The sequence below is a fragment of the Hemiscyllium ocellatum genome, chromosome 7 (genome assembly GCF_020745735.1).
Source record: "Hemiscyllium ocellatum isolate sHemOce1 chromosome 7, sHemOce1.pat.X.cur, whole genome shotgun sequence".
Classification (NCBI taxonomy): Eukaryota; Metazoa; Chordata; class Chondrichthyes; order Orectolobiformes; family Hemiscylliidae; genus Hemiscyllium; species Hemiscyllium ocellatum.
Genome location: NC_083407.1, coordinates 53823350 through 53841614, shown reverse-complemented (window position 1 = coordinate 53841614; position 18265 = coordinate 53823350). Strand labels below are relative to the sequence as shown.

Genomic DNA, 18265 nt, shown 5'->3' with positions numbered 1-18265 from the left:
ACAATAGATGTGACTCTGTAATTGGACAACATTTGCTGGATAATCCCGAATGTGTAAGGAATTATGCTAAAACGTTTAGGATTGTCAGCCATGCAGCTTGCAACATGTGCATGGACGGTACATGTGCATGGATTGGAACTTACTATATTAAACAGGGCTCTGATCTTTGCAGTTAGAAAAATCACACATTTTTCAACTCAAAAGGTCAGCACGGTGGCTTAGAGCACGGGGGACCTGGATTCAATGTCACCCTCAGGCGACTGTATGGAGTCTGTACATTCACCTCTGGGTGCTATGATTTCCTCCCACGGTCTAAAGATGTGCAGGTAAGGTGACTTAACCACAAAATATGTCTTGTTACATCAATGCGGTGAGTCTGGGAGGGTGCTTTTCGAAGGGTCAATGGGTTGAATGGCCTGCTCCCACACTGCAGGATTCTATGAAAACAGGTGACAGGCAATCACTGGCTCAGTTCTAAGGGCAATGTCCTGACCAGTCAACCTGTGTGATTTAAAATGTAAACAAAGCCTGGTAGTTAACTTTCAACCAGTATTAATGGGTGCATTCTCCATGGCAACATCTCTACCACAGACCATTGTCAAACAATCAACACTCTCCTGTCATGCACTAGAAATGTTGGTTTTCTCCCTTAATTTGTATTTTTGCATAATATCTTAATGATCACAAGATAAAAAAGTTCAATAAAATTAGTTTATTTTCCATCAACACTCAACTAATGGTAATATCTTCATACTGTTTGTTCTTTGGGTAAAGATGTTTATTATAAATTCCAATGTAACAATAAAATTGAAATATACAGCAAATACTACAGGGTGTTCAATAGTCTGAATCTATCTGTTTTGTTTAAGGCCACCCTGCAGACTGAAGACATTTTAATCACAAGTATCAAAGGTCAAGGAGCATATTCACTTGTCATAAATGCCAGAGTGACAGGTCCTGAAATCTAAACTTACAATTAAAATGCATCATTTATTGCCTCTGATGTGCAAATGAAAGAGCACAAATGTTGGGTGGGAAATTAGCCTGTAGTGTTTGTTTTCAGATAAGACACAGATTCCTTATACTCTAAATAAAGGTCAGAGACAGGCATGAACATTTGGCAGTGCGTGCATGCCATTTTGATGAAAGGCATGTACGCAACTAATGACCACCGACAGCATGCAAAGCAGGGACTGTGTTGTGAACAGTGCTGATTTAGAGCCAGTTCTGCTGTTTCCAAATTCTTTAGTCCTTCCTACACTGCTCCAACTTTGCACACAGTTGAGCACACTAATGAAATTAGATGAAGGACAGTCTTAGTGGTGCCATTGAAAGGGATTATGAACTACTTACACGTTAGTTGCGGGATTATTTCTTTTGGCTGGTGGTGGAATTGGATAAATTTTGGAATATTGATTTTTAAATTTTGAACACTTTGCAGGGAGTGGTCTTGCTGATTCTGAATCAGCTGATTTAACAGTGCATGTTGAAATGGGTGGCTTGGGAAAACTTCCTCTGAAAATTGAAATTAATTGGGGAAATGAAGAAAAACTACAGACAGCAGAATAAGCCGCTGAAAGAAGAGGGGGAGGAGGGAAGAAGAATTCCCAGTCGGGTGGGGTGGAAGGGAGTGGTGTGCATTTCTGTTGAAGGTCTTTAAGGAGCAATTCTCTCATCTGAATTTCATGAACGACCAATTCTCAAAATGCCTTTATTCCAAAGAATGTGACCGAAACCTGCCAACTCATGTAGCTAATGCTGTGACCACAAAATCAGATTAGAACTGCACTGGCTTCAGTTGTTGAGGTGTCCAGTAATAGCACCTTTATTCATCTGGCTCCTTTCAGGCTGATGCTGAAGATACATGTTACCTCCCAGTTTGCAATACAGTCATTTTAAACATTTTCTTGCAAGTGTCTCATAAACACGGGCACTTTCTGAGGCAAAATGTAATGAGTAGCTGATGTGTGATATAAGCTGTTCAAAGTCCATTATCCTGGCAGCAGTCATGATTCCTTCATTCCTGTATCAGTTCTCTGTGCTAAGTGTACTTGAACCTACCTTGCCAAGCTAATGTTAGTTGCTGGGTGTTAAAGGTTATCCCAGGAGAGAGTGAGGACTGAAGAAGCTGGAGATCAGATTCAAAAAGTGCAGCACTGGAAAAGCACAGCCAGTCAGGCAGCATCCGAGGAGCAGGACAGACGATGTTTCCAGCATAAGACATTCCTGATGAAGGACTTATGTCCTAAATGTCAACTCTCCTGCTACTTGACCAGCTGTGTTTTTCCAGCGCCACACCTTTTGACGTTAAAGGTTATCCCCTCATGGTCCTTACCCAGAACCATTACACGTGTCCTACAATGATAGCTATGCTGCCACAAGGAATATAAGACAGTCTGCACCCAGCTCCCTCTGAGTGGATTACACTGGAAAGACTCTGCAGTAGCCAGCTGATGCCTGTCAAGAACTGTGTTTGCATGTTGCACAAATTTACAAGTTATGAGGAAGCCACCAGCTAAGAAGCTCAGGAGCAAGAGAAAGGCGCAGAGACGTCAAATGCATTCTTCCACTTTTGGTTACACTAAGTGGTAGGAAGGCTACAATTTGCTCAACCTCTTTCTGCCTTGGTTCTATATGAACAAACAATTCCTTCGCAGTAACTAGTTCCCTCACCCATCCATCCCCATTCAGCAACTTCACTATCATAGAACATAGAACATTACAGCGCAGTACAGGCCCTTCGGCCCTCGATGTTGCGCCGGCCTGTCATGCCAATCTGAAGCCCAATCATTTGTGAATGATTGTCACAGAAGAAACTTTGGTCCACATTTTGGAATCCTGGAGTGTGCTGATTTCAGTTGTAAGAAAGCTGAAATTAGACTATCACTGCAAGAAATGTATTTCTCAGTAATTTGCAGGGGAAGTTTAATTTTGTGAAAATATGATGACATTGACAACTATTTCATTCACTTGTTACCAAGTTTTAAAAGTGTGAAAAGTAATTTTATTGGATAAGCCAATGTATTGTTTTCCACAAACAAAATTCTGTAGTACTGGAAAACTTAAAAGCTAACAAAGAATGCAGATCTTGTAGCTATGATTGAGAAAGAAACTAGAGTTAACATTTCAGGTCCTGTCCTTGTATCAGAATGTCCAGTTGATAAGCCAGCTGCAATCAGACAGCAAAAACAATCAGAAAAGAAGGAAGAATGGTGTGAGAATAAAGGAGAGAGAAACAATAAAACAACCCAAAATGGAGGGGGCCAGGGACACCTTTACTGAATGAAATTCTATCCAGAGAGCATTAATTAGTAAGTCTTACTGTGCTTCTCACAACAATTGCGTTCAGCAAAAGAGCTTGGAAATCTCTACTCCAGATGGGAGAATCAAAGGATTTTGGCAAGGAAAAGGAATACTGGCAATCCCCTTCAAAATTGATTAATCTTGTAAAGAAATTCCACTTGTTGTGAATGACTGAAATGATCATATGACAATGTTTTTTAAGTTTAGACTTTTACACACAAGCTTAAAAATCATTGAGGTGCAAAATAAACAAAAGCAAAACAAAAACAAAGCAGGAACGTGAAATTGAACATTAGGATATAGTCATGATCTCATTGAATTGTGAAGCAGACTTAATGAACTGAATTCTGCTTCTATATCTTATGGTCTTAAAACACCAGGATTTCATTTAAATGCAAGTTTTAGTTTCTCTTCTGGAAGGAGTTACAAGTCAGTTTATGCAACCAGTCATCTCAGCAAAAGATTCTAGTTGGTGAAACATCAAAACCAGGAGAATTTGGTTATAAGTCTGTGAGGTGTCAGTTCAGTGAAAATTTAAACAGTTCAGGCTAATCAGAATCTACCTGCCTGATCTGAAATTTAATACTGACAGTGAACTGTTCTTATTGCATACCAGTTATGAATCAAACAATCAGCACCTTCCTCTCAAACAAAAACAAATTGCTGGAGAAACTCAGCAAGTCTGACAAGCATCAATAAAGAGAAAGCAGAGTTAGTGCTCTGAAGGAGGGCTACTGGACCCGAAATGTTGACTTTGCTTTCTTTCTGCAGATGCTGCTAGACCTGCTGAGTCTTTCCAGCAATTTCTGTTTTTGTTTCAGATTTCCAGTATCTGAAGTTGTGTCACTTTTTTAGCACTCTCTTCTCACTACATATAAAATGATGTCTCTTTGTCCTTCCACTGTGCATCCCCCCCATATCTGTGTTCTAGTTCTGATGAGTGTAAGACAAGACATTTTAACCTCTAATCTCCATTTGACAATGTTTAAGATCAGCAGGCAGATAATAAGTATAGAAAGCATGTCAATTCATAGAATCATAGGCCATTCGGTACATCAAGTCCATACGGACTCGACAAAGAGGATTACATCCAGACCCAACACCGCCCCCACCCCCCCCAACTCTATCTCTGTAACCTTGCATTTCCAATGGCTAACTCACCCATCCTGCACATCTCTGGACATTGTGGACAATTTAGCTTGGCCACTTCATCCAATCTGCACATCTTTGGACTGTGGGAAGAAACTGGAGCACCAGTAGCAAACCCACTCAGACACAGGGGGGATCGTGTTAACTCCACACAGACAGACAGTTGCCTGAGGCTGGGATCGAACCCAGCTCCCTGGCGTTGGATGGCAGCAGTGCTAATCACTGTGCTGCCTGATTCTTATCTAATTAGGTTGTTAAGAATGGAAAAAGAACGCGAAGAACTGATTTTGTCCATCCGTCAATAGTAATATATGGAAGCACTTCCTTTTACCTGTTTTCAATGGTAACAAGTGGACAATAATTTTTTTTTGAAATTTCTTCATAGGTTTGTAGGTCATTGTCAATCTTATAGCAGGATTCTTCATATCTTTTCCAGCTCTGAAAAATGAAAGATCCACAGTGTAAAGTTGGTGGAGAGATTTTCAATATTTGTCATGTATAGCAGTGATCAGGAGGTAAGAGAAGGCAATTGGGAGGGGTTGGGAACGTAGAAAAACCAAGCAAGAGAAAGATGATAGGAAGGTAGCCAATATATTTCAGAGCTTCTGTAGTGCCGGTAGGGGTGGGAAGAATTTTATCTTCCAAAGACATATAGAAAAAAAATTAGCCATCGGCAGCTGTGGATGCTACTGAAGTATCCAGGGCAGGTTTGTGCACACTCTTCCATCATCAAGGAATTTTCAAAGTAGTCAATTCATTAGCATAGGTTCCTAATTACATATTTCTCTCACCTGGCCTAATGGCCATTTTAAGAGTCCACCCGGGTTAATACAGATAGTAGATATCATGTATCTAGCAGTGGGACCAAAACATGTGCACACAGGGGATCCCACTGCTAAACTGGGACGCCTTACACTAATTTAACATCCTGAAAGAGAAATGCGAAACAAATATGCAATTGCATCTTCTCATGTGCCACTTCTGGATAAAAATTCCCCCATTTCTCTCAACGCAAATACAATTTATTGTTTCTAGACAATTAAAGAAATCAGTGGACAAAAACATTCCAGTTATTTTATTCCACTAAAGGCAATTGCTATTGTTGCCTTAATCAAAAGTTAACTGAGCAGTGCATAAGCTTTCCAAAAAGCATTTGTTCAATTATAACTTTGCACACTTAGATGGTGTAGTAAAAGCTAATATGTGAGAAGAATCATTTTGGTTTCGTAGAAGCCACCCCTCCCATGATTTTGCTACATTCAGATAAGGAAGGCACAACTGACAGTTACAAGGACTGTGGCAAATTAGAATCCATCTTAATTACTCCGTTAGAAGTTGCAAAACAGTTGAACAGGAATACAATAATCTTATACAATTCTTTGGAATACAGCATTGTAATCAGGAGCAAGTTGCAAAGTGGGCTCAATTAAGAAACTATATCTTCTGGGATAGTTTCAGCTGATAAAGTAAAAAATCAGGATCAGCTGCTTAGGGGTGACATAGAGGTCATGAGGGACATGCATAGGATGAATATTTAAGGTCTTTTCCCTGGGATAGAGAAATCCAAAACTAGAGGACACAGGTTTAAGGTGGGGGGGGGGGGGGGGTGAAAAGATATAAAAGGGACTTGAGGGGCAACTTTTTCATGCAGAGGGTGGTGACTGGAATGGGCTGCCAGCGGAAGTGGTGGAGTCTGGTACAATTACAACATTTAAGAGGCAGATAGATGGGTAGATGAATACGAAGAGTTTAGAGCAATATGGACCAATCACTGGCAATGGGACTGGATTAATTTAGGATGTCTGGTCAGCATAGATGAGTTGGACCGAAGGGTTTGTTTCCATGCTGTACAACTCTGTACGACTCTATGAGTCAACATTAGCTGTGGAAAATGCCAAAAATGACTAACAGTGCACACAAATGGTAGACAATAATATCTGCGTGTCCACTATTCCACTAACACAAACTGCCTTTTACACATTTCCTCTATCATCTCAAGCAGCTGTATCCGAGGCAGTAGACCTCAGAGGTTATAATGGTAAAACATTTGCCACCTACCAGAACAACTCTCCTGCTTTATGTCAATAGCAATAATAATAGCTGAAGCATCAACAACAGATGACGATAACTGAATTCAATACTGAAAACACACAAAAAAACGGTTTACCAAGAAAACTGCAGACCTGTTAGAAATTAGTTAAACTGCCAAAAATACTTCACTCTTCAGCAGGACTGATTTTGTTTCATTTTGAGGTTCATAACGTTGCACATATGGAACATGACACATTTTCTACTTAACTATGGATTAGCCCAGACTTTGCTGTGAGCACTGAAGGAATAGCTTTTGCCATTAATCTTATATAAAACTAACCCCAGGCATACAGCAAACTTAGCTGTAGCAGCTTCCTCTCTGCTAGCATGTTTCAATTTGGCATCCAGCACAAGCAGCAGTGAAGCTATTCAACCCAACAGGATCAAGAATCCTCACCAACAGATGGAAAACAATCCTTCTATTTGGGAAAAAAAATCCCTCTGACTACCTTTTCTTCCCTCTCTGGGCTCCCTTGTCACTATCCACTCACTCCTTTTCCCACCCACTCCTGGTCAGCAGCATAAACACCACATTTTCTAATTCTTTTTTCAGCTCCTACTAATTCTGAAAAATGATCACTGGATTCTAAATATTTACTTTGGTTCCTCTCCACAGATGCTGTTGTATCTGCTGAGATTCTACAGCAATCTCTGCTTTTGGTTGGTTTCAGACAGAAACCGAAGAGGAAAACAGGCAAACAGGAAATACAAATTACAGTTAAGACACTGCACAGAAAATCAGTCAGAGTTCAGGACAAAGTTGTGGGAGTATGGGAAACAATAAAATTATAAACATAAATAATTAACACTCACAAACCACTACGACCTCAGTTATGAACACCTGATCGAAATAATTAAGAATTGTTCAATGTGAGCATGGAAATAGTGGATAATAAGACAAAATTCATGCTGTAATATTGATTTCTATGCAGGGTCGATTGGTGAAGATGCAACAGTTCAATACAAAGAGCAAGGAATCACTATCAGCAATTTTTAGATTTCTTTCTTTAATTGTGATTGTGTAGACACCAGAAGTTGTTAGTTTAACTGAGCAAAAATAGCACATCTTGCAGTTATAATCAGAGCAAATTCCAGGCCATTGTGCCAGAGATAATAAGCTGAACTAATCATATGTATACAATGCTACGTATGGGAATCATGCAATTAACTGAACAGTTGATAGTACTTCTCTGTTACCTTCATTGCACCAAACTGTTCCACCAAACGTCAATAACAATTTCCACATCATGATGATTAAAATATGAAAATAAATGTATTCTCAGAAATGGATATCACACCTCAGGGCAGCCTTCATCTTTTCCAGGTTGTCTTTGTTCCACCTTTCCTGGCTTCTTACAGATGCTCCATTTACTTTCCTCACATTCTCTAACATTCCATCGGCCATCCTGTTAATTTAAGCAAAAAATACACTGAATTCAAAGACATACAAATTAGCAGCAATCAAATAATACTGTGGCACAAAAACAAAGGTTGCTGGGAAAGCTCAGCAGGTCTGGCAGCATCTGTGGAGAGAAATCAGAGTTAACATTTTGGGTTGAGTGACCCTTCCTCAGAACAGTTCTGAGGAAGGGTCACTTGACACGAAACATTAACTCTGATTTCTCTCCACAGATGCTACCAGACCTGCTAAGTTTTTCCAGCAATTTGTGTAGTTCTTTCTGATTTACAGCATCTGCAATTCTTTTGGTTTTTATTACTGTGGCACAATTCTTTTCTTAACTTTCATCTGTCTACTTGCAAACATCTAGCTCCATAAATATCATCAGATAGCATGTTTGCTCTGATGAAACAATTTAACTTTGTAATTATCCACTGAGTTAAAAAAGCATTAGCAAGTGGATATGTCAGATACGATTTCGCTGCTGTATGCAGAATTAAGACAATTTAATAACTAGATATTCAACATGGATTTATATAGCACTTTTAACTTAATAAAACAATTTGCAGTTACACCATCATAATGACTTATGCCAGATTATAATGAAGAAATTAAAGTTTTTTGTATTCACGACACATTCAAAGAAATAGCTCTACCTAGGATCATTAAGATAAGAAGCTGCATTCATGGTTTTGACACTAAAGCAGCATGATATAAAATGCAAATCATTATAACAACTAAGATTAGTCCTCCATCGTGAAGAACAAACTTTCATCTATAAATTTGAAGCATGAATGGTCAGATGAGATGATGAATTTATCCCTAATGTAACAAGCAAAAAGATTGGACGGCCGAAACAAAAGTTCACAAACGTTAGCTCAAGGATAAGTATAAAGAATAAGTCATTCTCAACAGATGAACATTTATCTGGAAAGATATCAAATGCTGATCTAGGAAAAACAGCCATTTGGCCAAGAACTCAAATTTTCCTTTGTAAATTTACAACCTGTTCATAATCACCACAGAGATTACCCAGCTTACTTAATGCCATGCAAGAAAGTTCCACATGAATGATCATTCAGAGGCATTCAGCAGATCTCCAGAACAAAGAAATACTCTATTTCACTGACTAGTTTGTTTCCACATTCCAGGTCTGTGTTGGTAGGTTTCGAGACTTGCAATACCTTTGCTAAGGCCTACAGGAATTTTTTGCACAGGAAGTGTTTGACTCAACTAAAACTTGTTGGTACTCAGAGAGTGGCAGCAGATCATGACACAAAGTAGAACAGAGTAGTTATTACAAATTAGCCAAGTCATCAATAAAGAATCTAGACTTTTCAATAAACTTGAAGTTGAAATAACACATGTTCTCAATATAAGAAGTTTTATCGACTTTAATTCATTTTAACAATTGAGATAACTCATCTAATGCAAAATTTATTTGTTTTGCTGAACATTTTAGAATAAAAACAGCTGCAAAGGGTTTGGAATTTGATATTTCTGAATCACATACAGTATTGGTAAGATTAACAGTAGATATATTATTTCTAAAGCAGCACTCACATGGCTTGTGGCTAGACAGTAAAGTTCAAGAAGGCATGCAAATATTAGTAAATATATTTACAATCTTCTGTGAAGACACACAGTGTTCTGTGGTGTTATACGGAGCATTTGGCTCATTCTTATGCCAGTAAGTGAACGTCACAGTTGATCCTTCTGACCATGTAAATTGAGCTGGCGTCCTGTTGTTGGCAAGTCCAATCCAAACCTCTGGTACAGTTTCTGGCAGAAAGATTTTATATATATATGTTAGGTTAGGTTCAAGAAAGAAAACTAAATACTGTTCTTAGTAGGTAACTGCCAGCTCATCTTTCACTGTCACTTTTCAAATTTGTGGCAACAATTATTGATTGATTGTACTGCGATATAGTGAAAAGTGCTGTTTTGTGTGTTGTACAGGCAGATTGTTCTCTACAAAGGGCATTGGGAGCAGACAGAATGTAGAAAAACATGTTATAGTTGCCGAGAAGATGCAAAGACAGAATTAACATTTGAGAGATCTGTTCAAAAGTCTGATAACAGTGAGGAAGAAGCTGTTCTTGAATCTGATCATACATGTAAACAAACTTTTATATCCTGTAAGGGAAGAGGTTGGAAGAGAGCATAACTGGGGTGGGAGTGGTCTTTGATTATGTAGGTTGCTTTCCTGATCCAGGGGGGAAATATAGATGGAGTCAATAGATGGAAGATTAGTTTATGTGATAGACTGGGCTGTGCTCATGACCTTGTAGTTTCTTGTGGCCTTGGGAAAAGTAGTTGACACATCACACTGTGATGCTTCAAGATAAGATGCTTTCCTTAGTGCACCTATAAAAATTGATAAAAGTCATAATGGACATGCCAAGTTTTCTTAGCCTCCTGTGGAAGTAGAAACATTGTTGTGCTTTCTTGACCATTGCGCCTTTGAGAGTAGATCAGGATAGATTGTTGGTTATCATTCCCAGGAATTTGACACTCTTGACCAACTCCAACTCAGCACCATTGATACAGATAGGGGTGTGCCCTCCACTCCACTTCCTGAAGTCAATGACCAGCTCCTTTGGTTTGCTGATGTCGATGGAGAGATTGTCGCCTTTACACCTTGTCACTAAGCACTCTAAATCTCTTTCCTATATTCTGTCTTATCATTATTTGAGATCCGAACTACAATGGCAGTATCATCTGTAAACTTGCAAGTGGATTTGGAGTGGAATTTGTCCACACTATCATGAGTGTATAAGGAGTATCATGGGGCTGATTACACAGCCTTGTGGGGCACTTGTGTTGAGGATTATGATGGAGGAGGTATTGTCGCCTATTCTTACTGATTGTGCTCTATGGGTCAGGAAGTTGAAGATCCAATTACAGAAGGGGGAGTCTTGGACCGAGGTCTTGGAGTTTAGAGAGGAGTTTGTTTTGGAATTATGGTGTTGAAGGTGGAACTGTAGTCAATAAGGTGGAGCCTGACATAGATTTCCATGTTATCCAGATGTTCCAGGGATGAGTGTAAAGCCAGAGTGATGGCATCTGCAGTCAAAATGAGGTCAAATTGTTCAATATATTTACCATTCAGTAGGCTTGGTGGGAGGGCTTGGCATTAGCTTAGTTGGTTTGCATGTGTAGAAAATCAGCACCAACAACACAGAATCAGCACCAACAGCACAGGTGAGCCACATTCAAGGGTCTGTCTTCTTAAACTTTGTAGTTAAAACCCATTCATTCAGTGAATACTTACAACGACCTGCCTTTTGAAGAGGGAAGAGAGAACTCAAGTAGCTAGAAGTAGCAGGTGGTTTACCCTGTACAGGACCAGTTGATTTGTCAAAACAAGGTTATTCAGAAATCTGTCTAAAAGCTTGGCAATATAATTGGTATACCAAATCATAGTAAGGTTAACACAGATCACTTTGGATTCAGAAGAAATTCACATCAAACCTCAGGTGTACTTATGTAATATATGATTTGCCTGGTTAGTACACAAAACAATAGTTTTCACTATATCTTGGTACAAGATTAAGATTAAGAAAGACATTAAAATTAACTTTTAACTATTTAACTCTACAGTATCTGGTGTACACAAAGACAAGGTTGAACTATTTCCAAGCTCTTGTGCATTACAGAGCTCACAAATTCAAGTATTTTGTGAAAGAACAAATTACAGAAGAGAAAACAAATGGAAAATTATAACAATTTCAGTCTATAACACTGATGGGTTAACAGATCAGGATCTTAAATGTTGGACAGAATTTATAGGGCCTGAACAATTGAATTTGAATTAGCTTTACTGTCACACGTACTCCAATGAGTACAGTCAAAAGTTTACAAGTCACCACTTACAGCGCCATCTTAGGTACAAGGTGCCAAAGTACAGATTATTTTGTACAAGTTCTTTGGAACAAAAATTAGAAAAAAAAGTAAAAAGTCCAGCATTACAGATCAAATGAATAAATTAGAAAAATAAAGAAAAAAAGGTTCAGAATACCAGTCCTTTCAACCCAATCCATGGCAGCACCTGGTCTCCAGACGGCACCAGGTCTTGAATCACCTTGAGGCCAGAAGTCTACACTGAGAAAACTCTGGGCTGAAAGATCGCCATGGGGCGCCAAGAGACTGCCATGTTGAACTGTTGAGAGATCACTTCACTAAGCTGCTGAAAGCCTGCCAGAAACCTAGAGACTGTCACGCTGAGCTGAGAGATCACCAGCCGGGCTGAAAGGATGCCATGCGGGGCCAAGAAATCACCACACCGGACTGGGAGATCGCCATACCAGGTCAAAAGGACGCCATGCTAGGCCTCAAGATCACCATGCTGGGCTGCGAGATCGCTACGCCGGGCTGCAAGATTGCCATGGCATATCAATGCTGAGTCTGGGAGTCCGTGTCCACACTGAGGGCGAGAGATCATGATGTTGCCATTAAAGGCACATTTGAAAAATAAAAAAAAAAGAAAAAATAAAACAAGTGGATGAAGCAAATGGGCTAAAGTGCTGCCATCTTGAAGGTTCAGGATCGATGGTGGAAAATGTGACAGAATCACGCAATAAGTCCAGACGAGGCCTGCTTTGACAGAGTTGAAAGACGCAGGTTGTTACCAAAGTTCCTGGTGTAAAAGGTGAAATTCTCACTAGACAGAGGTGAGTTCCTATTAAGGGCAATATTTTCTTATTAACAACAGATCTCAACATGTTAATCTGCAGCTTTCTGTCATAGCATCCACACAAGCAAACTAGACACCAATAATTCTCTATGTTGAAGTCAGAGGGGATATCTTATAATTTCTGTTCACCAATTGCTCAAAAAGAGCTCTATGTTGGATAGCAGATATCATCACCTCAGTGCAGTCTGTAGACATTGGTATCAAACACACACCAGCCTCTGAAAATTCTCATTGTCATATTATAGCAAGGACACTGCAGTCAGAAAGACACACCCAGCTCATGGGGTAGAACAAGCTTCAGCTGTTTGTTTGCTCTCTTGGTGCTTGCTCACTTTGAGTACTGCTGCAGTGCCGTGCTGTCTAGCCAAGAAACAATGCCAGGATGCTTATCACGATTCTTAGCAGTCCTCAGGCAAGACAAAGGAGATGAACTCGAATCAGGGGTTCCCAGCAGAATAGGTGAAGGTCAGTCTCTAGTACCAGTGCAGGGGCTTGGACAGGGTCAGTCAGTTTGTTGGGGCATTCTCTTCACACAAGGGATGATGACTCAAATATCAGGTTATCTTGATTCTTTCTGCCCTATGGGGGCTGCTTTCCTTCTGGAAGGACAGAGGGGGAGATACAAAGGGAGATTAAAGTGGTGGCACGGTTTTACTGATGAAGTGGTGGCTTGAGCAAGTGGGTGAATTGTGCAGAAGTCATACATGATTAATGGTGTCAGGGGTTAGGATGGGTGAGAGCGACTGAGGAAAGACGTTGCAAGCAATAGTGAGAATGGTAGAGCATGATCCATGGTGGGAAGGTGGGTGCTGTAGCTTATATAAAGTATGGCAAGGCATCAGAGAGGTGATGGTGTGGCATCTGCAATTACAGAGCAGAGAAGATCACTGACCTTTTCCTACTTTGCTGCTGCATTCCTCCATATAGCTCAGACTGCACTGACTAAAGAGGTAACCTTGGACCAGGCTGGCACAGTCTGGTGTCATGACCCCCTCTACTTGTCCTGGGAGAGAACATCTTGTCTCAGCATTACCCTATCCAGCTGCACCTCCAGCTTCCTGCACACAAAACATAGCACCAGTTTTCCCGACTCCATGTCATATCTGGAGCAAATATCAGGAACTGCAAGGCAGCCAAAGCATAACAGTACTTGAATCAGCAGGACTTTTCACAAGAAATGTCAATGCAAGGAGAAAAGAACATCTTTATACTCTCTGATAATTGATAGTTAACTGCCAAGCTGTGTTTAAATTTTAACCAGGTAGCCTCGATCTGATTGGTCAAGGGTTTGCCCTGAAAAATGAACCTGTGAATGGCTATCAGCTGCTCTGTTGAGTTGAAATAGATACACAATGTGTGTACATGTTTTGTTTGCACTGAACAGAACCCTTTGTGTTTATATAAGTGGCTCCTGGTACACAGGAGTCCTGGTACACTGCAAGCCCAACTAACAACCTCTTGTTAGCTATCAGTATAATTCTTAGCACATTCTGGATTATTAAGCAACCAGTGTTCAAATGTAAAATCCATCCAAAGTTCACATCATTCTTATAATGTCATTAAACTTCTGCTGTACGCAAGGGAGTCAAAAGCATCTTGTCAAAATGTTTCGGCATCGAGTAGTCAGTACCACAACCATTAACTTCCACAGTGTGTGTGTCACTGATGTCTGGCTTTGATCCCGATAGTTCACCTGTCCAAAGATGGATGGCTTCATTTGGAACAAGGTACACAGATGGAGTTCAGGCTCCATTATAAGTTAATACAATATTTCAATTTTAATACAATATATTAATTTTAATACAATATTTTAATGTTAATACAATATTTGCTGCTGCATTGACATTTTGGATTCTGCAGCTTCCTCATCTATCCAGTCCTCGTGGATCCCTGAGCAGCTGAGGCAAGATGCAGAGTCCCGTTTTTGGACCACTTGCCTTCTTCTTCCAACGGCAGCAGCCAGTAATGTCAAACAATTGTCCCCTAGCTTCCCTGAGCTGCTCCTCTTTGCAAATATTCTGGCTTCCTCTCCCCTCCACCAAAAAGTATCCATAACAAGGGAAAGTAGCCCCAAATTGGTAGACCTTTCCCCTCAAAGTTCTAAGCCCCACCTGGATAGAGCTACCGTGGAATGGTCCAGGATCTGATAGTCTTCAATCACCTTGGACAAGATAAATGTGTAAAGCATTGTTCAACTCCAATTAGAGGCATGCTAATTTGGCATAAATTATCTTTTTAACATATTTTGATAATCTTACAGTGGAATCCATTAGCACTGCCATTAAGCTATTGAAACGTTACAGTAAGAGGTCATTCATTTTGGACAGAAGAATAATCTTAATAGTATCCAGCATTTAGATGTGGCCCATATAACTAAGCCCTGAGTTCTGATACGCAGCCTCCCACTCAATACTACTAATTTTTTTTTACTGTAGTTCCAACTCTCCTGGGCTATATTAAATATTGTCCAATGACTATGTACTCACCATTTTTAAACTGGTTGATCAGAACAGCCACATCTGCTAATGAGCGAATACTAATAAGTTCACTTCCATTTAGGCGGCATGACATCAGGGCATCTTTCCAGCTCAAATCTTCTTTATGCATTTTGTAGCAAAATCCATTGTAAGAAAGCCAGCCAGATTCGCAGTATGTGGTCCTATACTGCCAGAATTCTGATATTGATAACAAGAGCAAAAGGAAAGCATTACAATCAACTGAATTCCAAAAGCATTTTACAACTAACTAAGCACGTAGTGGTGTGTTGTCAATGTTGTAGCTGTGGAACTGTGGCAATAAATTGTGTAAGAGTATTCAGACTTTAGGTTTTGGTTGAAGCATTAGCCAGGACACTGGGAGAACTCCTATGCTTTTCTTTGAAATGTGAAAGATTTCATTGCACTGTTCAGCTAAAGAAAGATGAGGGCTCAGTTTACAATCTCAACTAAAAATTGGCACCTACAAGGGTACAGTGCTCCCTCAGAACAACACTGTAATGTTTTTGAAGATATTGTGGTCACATTTCTGAAGTGGGATTTAAACGCGTAAACTTCAGACTCATAAGAAGAAGCTCCAGCATTTACCTACGGTGGAGTAATAAATGTCAATTGAATACTTTGGGCTTGAAATTACATGTTACATATTCACAGCGTGATTCATACATTTTCAGAATATAAAACATTTAGTTGAAATGTAATTTTTCAATGGAAAGACTAGCAAAAATGGTGGAGAAAAGGCAGGTAAAGCAAAATCTTAAAGGTAGCCATTTGGGAACTGAACTTGAGTATTGCTGAAGGAATGCACATTTTTGTTGAGGTTTCTTCCCTGCATTCATAAGGACAATACACAAGAATACAAATTTCAGGGAAAGCCAACATTACTTACCATACTGTGAGAGGAAAGTGCTGATCTGTTAGCAAGCAAACACTGATTAGTCAAGGCTTTGCCATGGAGAATGCACTGATGTGCTGTATCAACAGCATGTTCTTTTGGCTGTTTGCAACAAACAGGTTACTTACTGTATCTAACTACCCCATGCTTGCAAAACTCTCACAACACATTGTCTAACATTAGATGTCGTTCTGCAATTGGTCAACTTTTGTACACTCATTTGTAGGACCTGGGAATCACTGTCTGGCCAGCATGTATTGATGCCCCTTGCTGCCTTTGATAAGTTGGTGGTGAGCTACCTTCCTTAACCACTGCAGCATTCGTGCTGTAGGTAGATCCACAATGCTCCTAGGGAGAGAATTCCAGGAATTTAACCCCCAACAGTGAAGGAATGGTGAGATATTTCCAAGTCAGGATGGTGATGTTCCCATGTATCTGCTACCTTTGTTCTAGATGGAAGTGGTAGTGGGTTTGGAAGATGCTGTCAAAGGATCTGTGGGGAATTTCTGCAGTGCATCTTGCAAATAGTACACACTGCTGCTGCTGAGTGTTGGCAATCGAGTGAGTGGATGTTTGTGGACGTAATGCCAATCAAGCAGGTTGCTTTGTCCTAGATGGCTTCAAGCTTCTTGAGTGTTGATGGAGCTGAACCCATCCATGCAAGTGGGGAGAATTCCATCACACTCCTGACTTGTGCATTCTAGATGGTGGACATGTTTTGGGGAGTCAGAAGGTGAATTACTCACTATGGAATTCCTAGTCTCTGACCTGCTCCTGTAGCCATTGTGTTTGTATGAAGATTCCAGTTGAGCTTCTAGTCAACGGTGACCCCCAAGGACGCTGATGGCAGGGGATTCAGTAATGATAACAACACTGAATGTCAAAAGGTCAGTGATTAGATTGGAGATTGTCACTGCCTCGCATTTGTGTCACACACGTTACTTGCCTCTCGTCAGCTCTAGCCTGGATATTGTCCAGATCTTGTTGCATGTGAGCATGGACTGCTTTAGTATCTGAAGGTGTTGAATGGTGCTGAACATTGCATAATTATTGGTGAACATTCCCACTTCTGACCCTATGATGAAGGGAAGGTCATTTATGAAGCAGGTGAACTTGTTTGGGCCTATGACACTACCCTGAGGTACTATAGCAAAGGTGTTCTGTAACTGAGATGATTGACCTCCAACAATTAGGAGAAAGTGAGGACTGCAGATGCTAACTTTCAACAATCACAATCACCTTCCTATGTACCAGGCATGCCTTCAAACTTTGAACATCCTGAATGTGCAAGCAATTATGCCGATAACCAATTTAAGATTATCAAACTGGACTCAGTGCGGTGCACTTGGAAATTACATGAATAAACAGGGCCCAGAAAAAAGACATGCGCATGAACAACACGAGTGTCCCCAACATCTATGTCAGTCATTTACTGGATCATTTCTCAGGCAGAATTAACCTGCCAGGTTGAAAATTCAAACAAAGCTTTGGTGTCATCAGTCAAATCAGAATTAACGGGTTTATTCTCTATGGCAATGCCTCTACAGATCAGAACCACTGCTAACCAGACAACACTCTCCTTTCATGCAGTATACATGTTAGTTTTTCTTTTGCATTTCCATTCTTGCAAAAATGTCTTAAAGAGTGCAAGACAAAATGTGCCTTTTTTCAGGAAAATCTGAACTAAATGCAATTCAAAGATATCCTGTGCTTACTTAAGATCAGTCAGAAGTGCAAAAACACTAAAGAATGGGTAATGTCTTTTTCAGTCATGATTGAGGAGAGATGTCTATAGTTAGCTCCATGAAGAGTTTAATTTATTCAAATGGATCTAATTCAAATAAATGTTGGAAAGCAATGGGTAAACAAGAAATCCTTAAAGCAGAAACAGAAATTGCTGGAGAAACTCAGCAGGTCTGGTGGAGTCCAATAACACTCAGCAATTTTGTTTTTCTTTCAGATTTCCAGCATTCACAGTTCTTTGTTTTATTTAAGTCTTTAAAGCATTCAGATACTTTTCAGTTGGGATTTACAGTTAACTATGTCACAAAGAGTAAAAACCATTGTTAACATATAAACGTTTAGCGACTTTTTAAAACACAATGATCAGCCCAACAAAGACGGCCACTATGATCATGTGACTGGATTTAGCAAAACTATTCTGTTACCTTCTCCAAAGTCAATGTAAGCTAGACAGGCAACATTCAATCACCTCCTGATCAGCTCTGATGTTCTTC

At 39.9% G+C, this 18265-nt stretch overlaps 1 protein-coding gene across 1 annotated transcript in view; it reads right to left on the bottom strand.

Annotated features, from left to right (window-relative positions):
• The window catches only part of pla2r1 (phospholipase A2 receptor 1), a 170060-nt gene that overhangs the window by 93906 nt on the left and 57889 nt on the right, over positions 1-18265 (bottom strand). The window contains exons 6-9 of the mRNA XM_060827204.1: positions 15125-15313; positions 9567-9724; positions 7842-7949; positions 4784-4890 (exon numbers count right to left, since the gene is read on the bottom strand). Of these exons, the coding sequence (XP_060683187.1) occupies positions 4784-4890; positions 7842-7949; positions 9567-9724; positions 15125-15313 (562 nt within the window). The remainder of the gene's footprint in view (positions 1-4783; positions 4891-7841; positions 7950-9566; positions 9725-15124; positions 15314-18265) is intronic.